The sequence below is a fragment of the Lytechinus variegatus genome, chromosome 16 (genome assembly GCF_018143015.1).
Source record: "Lytechinus variegatus isolate NC3 chromosome 16, Lvar_3.0, whole genome shotgun sequence".
Lineage (NCBI taxonomy): Eukaryota > Metazoa > Echinodermata > Echinoidea > Temnopleuroida > Toxopneustidae > Lytechinus > Lytechinus variegatus.
Window position 1 is genome coordinate 19,457,564 of NC_054755.1, and position 14,878 is coordinate 19,472,441.

General features: G+C 41.6%; 1 protein-coding gene across 1 annotated transcript in view; it reads left to right on the forward strand.

The window, feature by feature from the left end:
• Nucleotides 1–14,878, forward strand: part of LOC121430346 (ras GTPase-activating protein 3-like) — a gene marked incomplete at its 5' end in the record, with an annotated part of 97,498 nt that overhangs the window by 51,641 nt on the left and 30,979 nt on the right. Inside the window, one exon of the mRNA XM_041627625.1 lies at nt 1,885–2,038. Coding sequence (XP_041483559.1) covers nt 1,885–2,038 — 154 coding nt within the window. The remainder of the gene's footprint in view (nt 1–1,884; nt 2,039–14,878) is intronic.

A 14,878-nucleotide genomic window follows, 5' to 3' on the forward strand; every position in this document is an offset into this window, starting at 1 on the left:
CTTGTAGATAGAGGGAAGATGAAGTAATAAAGGTAAATTGCCAATTCGTTTATTGACAACTCGTCCACTCATCACATGGTCTACCTTCATTTAGTCTAGTACCATTCCGTCCATCACCATTTCGTCTAACAACCGTTTGGTCCAAAAACAATTTGGTCCAATCATCACTTCGTCTAATCACCAGTTCGTCTATGACCATTTTGTCCCATAGCCAGTTGGTCTAATATCCATTTTCTTTTCATTCATTTCGCCAAATTAACACTTAATCCAATTAGACAAAATGGTGTATGGACTAAATGGCTATTGGGCCAACTGGTTATTAGACGGAATGATGAGTGGACGGAATGGCAATGAGACCATGTGGATAGTGTACAAACTGATGGTAGACCAAATGATAGTAGACGAGTTGGTAAAATAAATAATGGACGAATTGGCATTAGGTCAATTGAAAATAAACTGAAATAAATGGGACAAGAGAGAGAGAGAGAGAGGGGAAAAGTAGGGTGGGGGAGAGTGGGTGAAAGAGAGAAGGGATGAAAGAGAGAGATAGAGAGGAGACAGGATGGAGGATGGGAACGAAAGAAGGCAATGGAAAAAAAGAGAAAATTTAACAGAAAAAAGTAAAGTTTCCTCTGTTTCTTAGAGTAACATGGATAGATTTGCCTGAGTGATGCAATACCAAGCACCTTAACCCCCCAGTAAGGGAGGGGTAGAGAAGGGGGGGGAGAATGGGGCAACTTTATTCCATCCAATGTGACCAACAACTTAAAGGTGTTACACCTTAAATTGTGCAGGGATTTAAAATAAATCCAGGTGGACTGTAGTTTGGTTCCAATCAAATTCTGGATTTAGTTTGAATCCTTTATATTTGTGTTTCAATCTCAAAGGATTAAAATAAAATCTATCAAGATTTAAAGCTAAGTTTCTAGGATTCAAATTCTAGATCCTGGATTTGATTGGTCCCCATTTACAATCCAAGTACCTGTAATTCAGAGTGTATGATGGATCTAGAATCTTGTAAGTTATCTATAGTAGATGTGAACTCATTTAAATAACACAATTTTTTTTATAATCTCCTATTGTGATAGCATTTTATTTGACGTTTTTTATACGCCCTTCCTACAGGACTTATTATGGTATCACGCTCGGTGTCTGTTTGTCCGTCTGTCCGCCGTCCGTCTTTCCATCCGTTCATGAGATTTTGTTTGTAAATGCGATAACTTCAGTTTAATTTAACCTAGGCTCATACAATTTGGTGTGTATGATACTAGCATGGATCCCAGGAAGCCTATTGATTTTGAGGTCAAAGGTCATGGTCACAATGACTTGTTTTCATCTTACCCTTCATTGAGCTTTTGTTGTTTATACATTCATGTCCATAATGACGATTGAAAATGGCAAGCGCTTCCGCTTTTCTTGCTTGAGCAATAACTACATTTTCTGCGTTACAGGCGGGTGTATTATGTGCTTGCTCAAGCGACACTCGTGTTCATACATTTCCTTTTTTCCGTTTTTGATGAAAATTGGAAAATGAAGCAGAAGAAGCCTGTTCCTGAACACCCTCAAACTCTTTAAAATTGCTCTCTCTTTGGTGTCATACCGAAGAAAAAATGTAAAGAAGAAATTGCCGAGTGAGTGACACTCATTTTTTCTCCCTCAATTGTGGCTAACTGACATTTCTTTTGAAGCCCTATCTTGCTAGAGCATTTATCAGAGCCAATGCTTCAAAGCCATGCTGAAATATCTATCAAAGCGTATGCCTCATAGCCATACTGAAATATATATCAAAGTGAATGCTTTATAGCCATACTGAAACATCTCAACATTCAGCTGATTGTTATCAATTCTCCTACCATTCAAATATTTTGTCATTGTCGTATCCAGGTACTTTCTAAAGCCGAGAGAAACGAGTAATGCCAGACATTCCAAGACAGTTGGTTCGTTACGAGTACGAATAGAATATCAGAAGGATTACGTCTTTCCAACGTCACTATACGAAAACCTCAGGGAAATACTCCTCACATCGCCAGAAGTGGAGGTAAATTTGTATTGTTGTTAAACTCGTTGTGAAGGTCTCTTGCATGTTTCTCTTCTCTTAATGTCATTGCTGAAGCAATTTAGCATGCTGGTAATAAGGGGGTTGTGATGTAGGGCTTACTAATGATGCGAAGAAAGTGGTGGTGGTGTTGATGATGAATAATGATGAGGAGGATGATGATGATGATGGTGGTGGTGGTGGTGGTGGTCATGATGATAATGATGATGTTGATGGTTGTGGTGATGGTGATGATGAGGAGGATGATGAGGATGATGAGGATGATGAATCTGGTAATGATGATGATGTAAGTGTTTGGTTAGGATGATGATGGTGGTGATGACGATTGAAAGTTGATGATGATGGTGATGATTATAATGACAATTATGATGATGGTGGTGGTGATGATGATGAAAGTGGTAATGATGATGATAGTTATGAAATATGTTGATTATGATGATCATGATGGTTCTTTCCATGAAGTTGGGACATGCATTGTTTCATTTCAGCATAACTCAAGAAAACATATACTAGATATTTATTGTTTGTAAGCTTTGAATTCGAAAATTGTCACTGCTGTTCGATGTCCATGAAATGTTATATTTCCCAATTCTACATAGACACTGACAATTTTTTAATTTTCTATTGAAACTATTCATATATCTGAGGTATTGTAGTTACCTGACTAACAAGCCAATGTACAAATTGTTTCAAGTTTTGGTTAGTCAAAATTGCAACTATTTGACTTTTAGGAACAATTGTAAATATCCCAATGCAACACGAACACCATGTCCAGCATTTTACTCTGTTTACTAAATAACTTAATGGCAAATTGAGCTAAATAATCCAAAATGTTCCAGTAAAATGTATGTTCTTAAAGGGGTGGTCCAGGCTGGAAGTATTTATAGCTTAATAAATAGAGTAGAATTCACTGAGCAAAATGCCGAAAAGTTTGTCAAAATCGGACAACAAATAGCAAAGTTATTGAATTTTAAAGTTTAGTAATATTTTGTAAAAACAGTCGTCATGAATATTCATTAGGTGGGCTGATGATGTCACATCTCCACTTGTTCTTTTGTATTTTATTATATGAAATTAGGTTTATTCAAATTTTTTCCTCCAAGAACTAGAAAAATTGGATTGACAACTGATTTAGTGCATTAGATATTTATTGCTGCAACTTATTTCATTATAAGGGAGACATATTATTCACACAAGTATGAAATGATGAAAAAAATATGATTTTATGTAATAACATAAGAAAACGGAAAGTGGAGATGTGACATCATCAGCTCACCTAATGAATATTCACGACAACTATTTTCACAAAATATTGCTAAAATTTTTAAACTTCAATAACTTTATTATTTGTTATCCGATTTTGATGAAATTTTCAGCGTTTTGCTCAGTGAATTCTACTCTGTGTATTAAGATATAAATATTTTCAGCCTGGACCACCCCTTTAATACAAATGTAAAGCCTACAAACAGTAAATGTGTAATATGATTAGTATAGAGTTGTGCTGAAATGTCACAACTTGTGCACCAGCTCCATGGAAAGACCCTGATAGATACATGTATATAAGTAGTCCATTTAAATAATCAATCTGGGTAAAGCATTCAAGAAATGAATTAAGCCATGAAGTATTGACATAATGGAAGATTGAAAATTATCACCATCACCACCACCATCATCATCTTCGTCATCACCGTCATCATCATCACCACCACCACCGCCACCATTATCACCATCACCACCACCATCATCACCATCACCACCACCATCATCATCATCATCATTGTCATCATCATGGTCACCATCATCATCATCACCATCATCATCACCATCATTACCACTACCATCATGATCATTATCATCATTATTATCATCATCATCATCTCATCATCACCATCATCATCACCACCACCACCACCATCATCATAGCATAAGTGATGATGAAAATATGGATAACAAAAAACCTCTCTTGTTAAGGGAAGCATCCCAGACTTTATCACAGTCACATTCTGTTATTTTCAGCTAGTCCATACATAGTCGTATTCCCAATGGTTAGGATCTTTAAGCAGCGCCGTTTCGAGAAGAACATAACTCTATAAAAGATAGAGGAAGGTTGTCGGCAGACTCAACTCAGGCACCCTTACCATAGTAGAAAGTGCTTTGGGGTTCAACAGCTTCGCATCCAGCTTGGGTGAATGCTATCGATTTTCCTCCTCCTATTTTGTCTTAGAAGGAGAAAAAAAAGCGAGAGATACAGAGGAGAGAGAAAATGCTATCAAACCAACCCAACCACCAAAATACCTAAATTGGCAGGAACTGCCTCAGGGACCTGTTTCATAAAAAAGTTACAACTACATGTATTATAACAATGCTATTATTTCAACTACCATGGAGGAGCCGTGGTGTAGTGGTTCTGACTCTCGCCTTGTAAACAGAGGGTTGCGTGTTCAAATCCCAACGCGGTCTGGCGTCCTTTGGCAAGGCGTTAATCCACAATTTGCCAACGAGAGATACAGAGGAGAGAGAAAATGCTATCAAACCAACCCAACCACCAAAATACCTAAATTGGCAGGAACTGCCTCAGGGACCTGTTTCATAAAAAAGTTACAACTACATGTATTATAACAATGCTATTATTTCAACTACCATGGAGGAGCCGTGGTGTAGTGGTTCTGACTCTCGCCTTGTAAAGAGAGGGTTGCGTGTTCAAATCCCAACGCGGTCTGGCGTCCTTTGGCAAGGCGTTAATCCACAATTTGCCACTCTCCACCCAGGTGTTAAATGGGTACCCGGTAGGATGCAAAAACCTATGTAGTATGCCTGGCAATTGAGTCTTGGATCTCGTGTTGGAATGCTGCCCAGGGAGTGGAGAAGGTGCATATGTACATTGTATGCAGGTATGCAAGGATCCGATGACCAGGTAATAATATATCTGTGAAGCGCTTAGAGATGTCGTTCAGATGTGTTAAGCGCTATATAAATGCGGAATATTATTCAATTCAATTTATTTTGTTTCATTTTCAACAGAACAAAGTACAATGAACTTATACAGACGAAATAAATTGAGGCATGTACAGTAATGATATTTATCTATAAGTAAAAGTAGAGTATTATTACCATGGTAGCATGGCTCAGTAGCCTATCACATTCAAGGTTTCCATGGTCGTTGCAACAATGGAAAAGTTACAATAGGTGTTAGGCTTTGTGAAACAGGCCTCTGGTCTCGAAATTCCCTACTATTCTTTTCCAATTCATACCCACCCAAACCATATCCCTTTTTAGTTAAAGGACAAGTCCACCCCAACAAAAACTTGATTTGAATAAAAAGAGAAAAATTCAACAAGCATAACACTGAAAATTTCATCAAAATCGGATGTAAAATAAGAAAGTTATAGCATTTTAAAGTTTCGCTTATTTTCAACAAAATAGTTATATGAACGAGCCAATTACAATCAAATGAGAGAGTTGATGACATCACTCACTATTTCTTTTGTATTTTATTATATGAAATATGAAATATTTCTATTTTCTCGTCATTGTCATGTGAAATGAAGTTTCATTCCTCCCTGAACAGGTGGAATTCCATTATTTTAACATTTTGTGCTTCAGGCAAGGAGGTCCTAATCGTCAAATTCGTAAAAATTGAAATATTGTATAATTCAAACAATAAAAAACAAAAGAAATAGTGAGTGAGTGACATCATCGACTCTCTCATTTGGATGTAACTGGCTCGTTCGTATAACTATTTTGTTGAAAATAAGCGAAACTTTGAAATGTCATAACTTTCTTATTTTACATCCAATTTTGATGAAATTTTCAGCATTGTGCTTGTCTGATTTTTCTCTATTGATTCAAATCAAATTTTTTTCTGAGGTGGACTTGACCTTTAAGTACTTGAAGTTATGATGTGCGTAATATATGGACTGAGTAGCAGATTGGGTGTGCAATTCAAAATCACTAGCTCAGCATCTAGCTGTAATAGCTGAATGGGAAAGTTTTCATAGTTTGCTGTCACACTGCCACTATACCTGTGACCTCAGAAAACTCCCTGCGAAATTTCTCATTATTTTGACAAGTACCTACTATTAAGCAGGTATCAGGAATATTAATTTTCTTTCATAACTGACTGCCCAAAATACCTAGGGGCCATTTTATAAAGCTTTTCATGAGTTCGACTTTGAGAACGACTGGTAATCCTTTCGTACACGCTTATAACCATCGCCAATGAACATACCATGTACCCAAAAAAAGGATTACCAGTCGTTCTTAAAGTCGCTCCAAACTTACGAACAGCTTTATGAAACACACATCCAGTGGGTGTTTCATAAAGCTCTTCGTAAGATACGAATGACTTTACGCTTCCACTTTTTTTAATTGATGAGTCCACTCTTCAAACAGCGGACTCGTGAATAAAATAGCGTATCTAACCATGGTAACAGGCGTCAATTTGGCCCACTGACAAAAGCGCACATCAGCATTGGCCAGTTGTATACACGCGTGCAATACGCGCTAAATTAAGCGTAATTTATACAGGACATCTGCATAAACCATGAAGTCATCCGTGGGTTTTCAAAACCACCTTTGTGAATTCGGGCCATTGAGTCACACTCGATTCTTTTATAGTGAAACAATCCCCTGATGTTCTCAGTTTTCGAGTCGGTCTGAAAGCACTTCGAGAGACAGAGCGAGCGCTAGCACTCGAGCAGCAGTTAGTAACACCCGCCAGTTTGCCCCCCAGATACCTGTGTAATAGAAGTCTGGCGAGCACAGTCTTCTGGAGTGCTCCTCAATGTTGGAGAAATAAAGAATAAAGTGCAAGCTAACTCTAAAATTCACCCTTACATGTAATGCAATGTGCATCAATTCACCAGACTTCCTATAGAGGAAAGAACCAGTCTGTTATGGCTTCGTCCCACTGGCCGACGGACACAAAACGTATTCATAACGGATACAGCGGACAAGCAAAATTTCACCGTTGCTCCATCCGTTTTCATCCACTCCAGACAATGGGCAAAATGGGCGAAGAATCAAATCACAGTGGATGGATGCCAGATGGATATAGAGCCTATGAAACTCGTATGCAAAAAGTACACAACGAATACTTGACGTTTTTCCAATTGATGGCAAGATTTTTTTACGATTTACTACACTGCGCTATACTTACCTATACCATCTCATCAAATTGCTATTCGTTACCCTAACTCGAATAGCCACCGGTAAAAACTCCCCGAAAAAGGCTAACTGCATTCAGGTAGCCTGGGAAACCCGTCACGGAACGAGACCCATAAAACCCGGTCTCCGCATATAAGCCTCCTCTTTCGTTACCGCGACGTCGCTGAGTAAACGTTTAGCCACCGCGCTTCAGTGTTTTTCTTTTGAATCACGATGTCTGAAGAAATAACTGACATGAACATTAATTCCCAAGCCTCCCCAAATCTCAATCAAGGGGAGAATAACTCGGTCAAGACAAAGCCGAGGGTCAATATTTCGGCCAAGACAAAGCCGAAAAATAATGATAAGGCGGCCAAGACAAAGCCGAAGAACAAGAATCCTAACACTAATAACCCGGCCAAGACAACGCCGGCTAATACCTCTACACAATCAGACACCCAGTCCCATAGGCGGGAGGTAGACAAGGGTATGGATAAATCGGAAGAGACTGTTTACACTCCTTCCGATCGGGGTAGCTCCTCATCAAAGAATAGGACGGGCAAGAAGAGGCCTCGCGATGACCACTCGTGTTCTCATGACAATCAGACTCAAAGTCTTGACCCACTACAACCCCCTGTAATTCAGAAAAAGAGCCGACTGGCCCAGGATTGTGACAGGTCAGTCCATTCATTGCCAGACCCCGCCGAGGCGGCTAGTTGGATCTTGCAAGCCTTGCAGGCGGCCCTTCCCCAGCGGGCGCCGCCATCGACCCTTCCAGACCCCGACCCTCTGGATTTGCTTACCGCCAGCCCGGCAAGTAATAGACAAAGTCGCCCGAGACAACGGTCTAATGAAGACTCGACTCATTCTAGACGTAGAGAGAGGTCTAGATCGCCTCGTAACGGTCGCAGAGTGGGGGCTAATGATAACTCGCCTCGTATTAGCCGTAGAGAAAAAGTATTTTCCATTGTGGGAGAATCTGATTCGGAATTTGATTACCACCGACCTGTTACATCTCGCAGAAGAGATTGGGGCGATTTCTCACCATCTAATTCTAATAGCAGCCCCGCGCATTCCCTCCAAGCTGCCCAGCATATGGGATTCGAACGAGGACAATCACCATTGGGGGTACGAGAGAGTTCTGACTTACACGAACGCGATACTCCGGCTAGTGGGAACAGGCATCAGTCAGCCCTGATCTTGACTAAATACTGCCCTCAACTTCGGGCCGAAGACAATACTAGTAGCGAAACTGAGCGAGAGAAGTCAATCTTCCGCCTGAACTCGTCCCTTACTCGTTCGGACGAAGTTAGTCCGGCGATCAAGATGGATGCCCCGTATAAATCCTGCTTTCGGGGCCTAGATAAGCAACACTCTCGGCTTAAACCGATCAGTAAAGAAGTGTCGAGGGATTATCGATTTGCCGCTCAAGACTTTGAGGATTTTTTGTGCACACCTTCAGTCCCGGACGTTGCTTTCCGTGTCGGGGATGCGGGAGCGAGGAAGTCTAGATCGGGCCGTAACCCTCTCCGCAGCTCAAGCTACCGCTCAGCCGACTATCAGCTTGCATCGCTGGACGCGGCCGCCCGGAGCAGTATGAGACTCGCGATGTACCAGGGGTGCCTGTTAACCGCTCTTAGTGAGGCTGAGCGGCTTGGAGTCTCTACCGGTGACAAAAACTTATTGTTAGAATCACTCACAAAGATTGCTGATCTCCAGTATGAGCAAGCAGCAAGATCAACTCTACTATGCTCGAGGGCAAGAAGAGCCAAAGTTTTAGATGCCCTCAAAATTGAAAAAGAGGCAGCAAGACTGCTCAATAAGCTCCCTTGTGAAGGTAAGGACTTATTTCATGGACATTTTCAAGATGTTTTGGATAAGTCTATTTCAGCCAGCACCACAGCTGACAAGACTTTTTATAGGCTCTCTTCGAGTAGACCTAGCCCGCCAGGCACCGCTAATGCTAGACAGGGCCAGGCCCAGAGACCCCCCTTTGCTAGCTCTAGCTCCAGACCCCAGCCCCAGGCCTACAATGAACATAAGGGGTCATCCCTCTCCTTCCCTCGCTCTGGTGTTGACGCCAGGATTGAAAGGGGCCGCGGGGAAAGTCATAGGAAACCTCGGGGTGGAGGTCGGGGCCGCCAGGCCCACTTTCAGCACACCGAATTTAGGGCCCCCACTCAAAACCGGGACTTTTGACAATCAAACACTAGTCATTCCCCACCTTCAGCAAGTCCCAGTAGGGGGAAGACTTTTTCTTTGCTTACAGAACTGGGAAAAGATAACCAAAGACAAATTTGTTCTAGAGATACTAAGGTCGGGATACAATCCAAATTTCCCAAGAGTAATTCATCCTTCCCATTTTCGACAACAGACCCCCATACCAAGGGATCCTTCACGCCGAGAGGCTCTCCAATCAGAAATACAGTCTCTACTCCACAAAGGAGCTATCATAACAGTCCCAGACCACAAGTCCCTCATCCTCTCCCCCGTTTTCCTGGTAAAGAAACGCTCCGGGGGTTTTCGCATGATAATCAACCTAAAGAAGATAAACAAACTCCTCCCAGATCAAACATTCAGAATGGAGTCCCTTTCAACCATCCTACCTCTGATAAAACCCAATCAATGGGCAGTCACTATAGACCTCAAAGACGCTTATTATCATGTTCCTATAGCCCCAGAGGCCTGCAAGTTTCTGGGCTTCAAAGTAGGAGACGTTTGTTATCAGTTCATAGCCCTTCCGTTCGGCCTAAAGCCTGCCCCAAGGATTTTTTCCCGACTGGTGAGAGTCCTCGCCGCAGAGTTAAGAAGGCGAGGCATTACTATCTTCTGTTACCTGGACGACTGGCTCCTCCTCGGCCCTTCCAGGACCTCTCTTGCCTACAACGTAAGCGTTGTCCGAAAGCTAGCTTCGGATCTAGGTTTTCTGATCAACAAAGAAAAATCAAGGTTCACACCAACAAGATCACCAGAGTTTCTAGGGGCGATAATATCCATCCCAAACTTAATAGTTCGCCCTTCCCCTCACAGAATAAAGAAGATCCAGTCAGTAGGTGCAGAGCTCTACTCAAACTCATGCTCGCCAGCCAGAACTTGGCAAATTTTCCTCGGTCTATTAGCAAGCCTAGTGGATCTAATCCCGCAGTGCAGACGACATATGAGGCCACTCCAACTGCACTTCCTGAGACACTTCAGGCCCAGAATTCACCCCAGGGACCATCTTGTTCCCATGACAGATGCGATGATGCATGCAATTCATCTGTGGTCAGCATGTCGATTTCTGAACCAAGGGAAGCAAACTCAGAACCCAAAACCAAACCTCACCCTAACGACCGATGCTTCAAAGCTGGGTTGGGGAGCACACATGGGGAAATTCAAAGCCTCCGGCCAATGGCAAGAAAGAGATTCAGCACAGCATATCAATGTTCTAGAAATGAAGGCGGTTCAACTGGCTCTACTTGCCTTCCTCCCCCAAGTTGCCAACCAGTGCATTCTGGTAAAATCAGACAACAGCACAGTGGTCTCCTACAGAAACAGGGAAGGAGGGACAAGGTCATCTACTCTTTGCTTCCTAACATTGGAAATTCTAGCATGGTGCCAGAACAATCACATAACCCTAAAGGCTTGCCACATCCCAGGGAAAGAAAATTACATTGCAGACTTCCTCTCTCGGGGAAGTTATCTCCCATCAGAATGGCAACTCAATCTCACCATAGTGGAGAGAATCTTCAGTCAGGGCGACCAGCCTCAGATAGACTTATTTGCATCAGCCCTGAACAAGCAGCTCCCGACTTATTGCACGAAACATCAAGATCCCTTAGCCTTTGCGACAGACTCCCTAACAATCCCTTGGAAGGGGATCCTGGGTTACGCCTTTCCGCCCTTTCCCATAATACCTCAAGTGCTGGAGAAAGTGAGGAAGGAAGAAGCTTACGTTCTCCTCATCGCACCTTGGTGGCCGAGGAGACCATGGTTCACAACACTTACAGATCTCCTAGTGGGGACTCCCAAAAGACTACCCCCACTGGTGGACCTCCTAAAACAACCCGGGACGGACACTTATTACCCGAACCCGGAAAGACTTTGCCTAACACTCTGGCCCATCTCAGGAAATCAGCAACTAAAGCGGGCCTTTCGGAGAGAGCTGCAGACATGGCCTCTAGATTCCTGCGATCCTCCACCAGGAACACTTATGATTCTAGACTCCAGAGATACTTCCGGTGGTGTGACAGTTTACAGATTGATCCAACCTCTGCCTCTTTAGGTAAGATAGCAGATTTCTTACTTCTACTATTTGATGAAGGTTTATCTGTCTCCTCCATAAGGGGTTACAGGTCAGCCATAGCAGCCATTCATTCAGGCTTCTCTAATGGGGAAACTATCTCAAATTCAGTTGTCCTTGCCAGACTAACAAGATCCTTTTTCTTACAGAATCCTCCTCGCCGAAGACTCTTCCCCAAATGGGACCTTCCGCGGGTCCTTCGGGCCCTGGCGAAACCCCCCTTTGAACCCATGCATAAATGCTCCCTCCTTGATCTGTCCATTAAAACAGCCTTCTTGTTGGCTATAGCTTCAGGTCAAAGACGTAGTTTGCTTCATGCACTCACGGTAAGGCCGGGTCATATCCGTTGGGAGAAGGGCAGAGTCCGCCTGATCCCTAGACCAGGTTTCCTAGCTAAAAATCAAAAAGAAAGCTCTAAACCTTGTGAAATTGTTCTTCCAGCCATTAACAATCTCTCGTCAGTTTCCGAAGATAGGTTATGGTGTCCTGTACGTGCCTTGAAGTGGTACATTGATAGGACTAAATATATTCGCACTTCCCACCAACTTTTCATTAGTTCAATAGAACCTCACGGCCCTGTTAGTCCAATTACAATTTCCCGATGGTTAGTACAGGGGATCAAGTCAGGTGGAGGGGACGCCATATTATCAGGGTCCATTAGAGCCCACGATACACGGGGCATAGCAACATCTTGGGCGCTTTTTCAGGGTACCTCTATAGAGGAGATTCTCCAGGCAGCCTATTGGACCAATTCCAATACCTTTGTATCTTATTACTTATCCGATGTTATAAGCCGAGACACAGGTTTTGCCTCGGCGGTTCTGTCCTGTCCTAATCGTTCCTAAACTATTTCCAGTTGATATATTTCATTAATGAGGTTGATGTTATTTTTACCCGTCATTCCTAGGGTAGCTTCTCCAGTTGGGAGACTGCTCCATTTTATAGTCTATCAGTTTCTTTATCGTTATGATATCATGTCTGGAAAGGGTCTCATTTCTGCCCCTCCTCCAGTTTTTTCCGTGCTATTCTAGCAATTTGATGAGATGGTATAGGTAAGTATAGCGCAGTGTAGTAAATCAGAATGCTCAGTAGTGAGCATATTATTTACTAACAAGCTATACTTACCTATAACTCCCCACCCGTCCTCCCCTGCAGACTTCGCCCCTCCTTGGCTACGAAAGAGGAGGCTTATATGCGGAGACCGGGTTTTATGGGTCTCGTTCCGTGACGGGTTTCCCAGGCTACCTGAATGCAGTTAGCCTTTTTCGGGGAGTTTTTACCGGTGGCTATTCGAGTTAGGGTAACGAATAGCAATTTGATGAGATGGTATAGGTAAGTATAGCTTGTTAGTAAATAATATGCTCACTACTGAGCATTCTGTTTTACATCTTCTCTGCATCCGTAAGTGCAGTGGGACCGAGCCTTTACATGCACATGTAGGACACAAAATTGACACAATCAGTTGCATTTTAGTACACACACACAAATAAAGAATTTTGAGTAATAACGGTCTTTCTATAGTGCATAACATATGATAGCATTTCTAGATGTACTTTCAGAGGACTTGGATATTATCAGCCCGCCTTTTACTAGTCCGGTGTGCAAACCCTTCTACTGAGTTAAGGGTCTGAATTGCAGACAACTCGTGCCTTGTGTACTGAAGGCCCTCAGCAAGTTTTGTCTGTGCTAGTCTTTGGGTGGAGACCCACTTGTTAATCAGAGTTTCAATCAGGGTCTGTGCCCGCAGACTAGCCTTTTACAGCGCACAAGTCAGTATTTCGGACTGAATTCTTGTCAGGTATCCATATATCTCACTTTGGTTAATTGCAGCACATTGTGGATCTATGACACCATTCTCACTACTTTCCTAAAACTAGTTTGCTGGAAACTAGTTTAATGCATAGTGAGAACAGTTGAACCAGTCTTGGAAGCGATCTTCCAAGTTTTCAAGATTGGTTTGCCTCGTAGCGTGAGGATACAACCGTTCTTTGGGAAGCAATCTTCGCACATTTTGAGCGCGCTACTCCATAAGACAGGTGTAGAATGCCTATGCTGTGGTTTTGAATTTCGCGCGAAACGTGTCACCCCATTGAGAGCGTTTCCATAGCAACATAATTGCTTTACGCGAAGTGATTTTGAAAACCACTTTCATGTGATCAAATGGGAACGCTAGCAAAGTGATCTTCCAAACTGGTTTTCAGTAAACTAGTGTTAGAAAGCGTAAGGAGAACTGCCCCTATATCTTCTTTAAAAAATAAAGCAATGACATTAATTTGAGTAGAAAAAGATTATTCTACAATGTTTTTTCTAAATGAAAAAGAACATAGTCTTCCAAATAGCCTGTATTCAACCTCATTTACTTGTAAAGATGTCTACACTATCAGCTCTGTTGATTGTGTGAACATTTGCGATCATTCAGTTACAACATCTGCATATGATTGTAACAGAACTTAGCAAATACTCTCACAACAAATTGTGAAAGCCACTCTCCCTGAGGTGTTGAAATTACACCCTACAGATTAACATGATATAAAAAGTGTTAAAGTAACAACCCAAATGTGTTGTCATTCATAACTTAAATGGTTTAGCACAAACACGATAAATTTAAAGGTCAAGTCCACCTCAGAAAAATGTTGATTTGAATCAAAAGAGAAAAATCAGACATGCACAATGCTGAAGATTTCATCAAAATCGGATTTAAAATAAAGTCATGACATTTCAAAGTTTCGCTTATTTTTAACAAAATAGTTATATGAACGAGCCAGTTACATCCAAATAAGAGAGTTGATGATGTCACTCACTCACTATTTCTTTTGTTTTTTATTGTTTGAATTATACAATATTTCAATTTTTACGAATTTGACGATTAGGACCTCCTTGCCTGAAGCACAAAATGTTAAAATAATGGAATTCCACGTGTTCAGGGAGGAATGAAACTTCATTTCACATGACAATGATGAGAAAATCAAAATATTTCATATTTCAAACAATAAAAAACAAAAGAAATAGTGAGTGAATGACATCATCGACTCTCTCATTTGGATGTAGCTGGCTCGTTCATAAAACTGTTTTTGTGAAATGAAGCGAAATTTTGAAATGTCATAACTTTCTTATTTTACATCCGATTTTGATGAAATTTTCAGTGTTATGCTTGTTGAATTTTTCTCTTTTTATTCAAATCAAGTTTTTGTTGGGGTGGACTTGTCCTTTAACACCACAGTTAAATGACTGATCTGGTCCACTATGCATACTGGTCAATACTACAGTTTTTGTGTGTGTATATTTGTGTTTTTGATTAAATTTACTAAAAAAATACATTATAGATTAAGTAATTGAATAAAAATTGTACCCTTTGGTGTAAATTGTCGAAGACTTCTGTTGTGGTAAATCCTTTG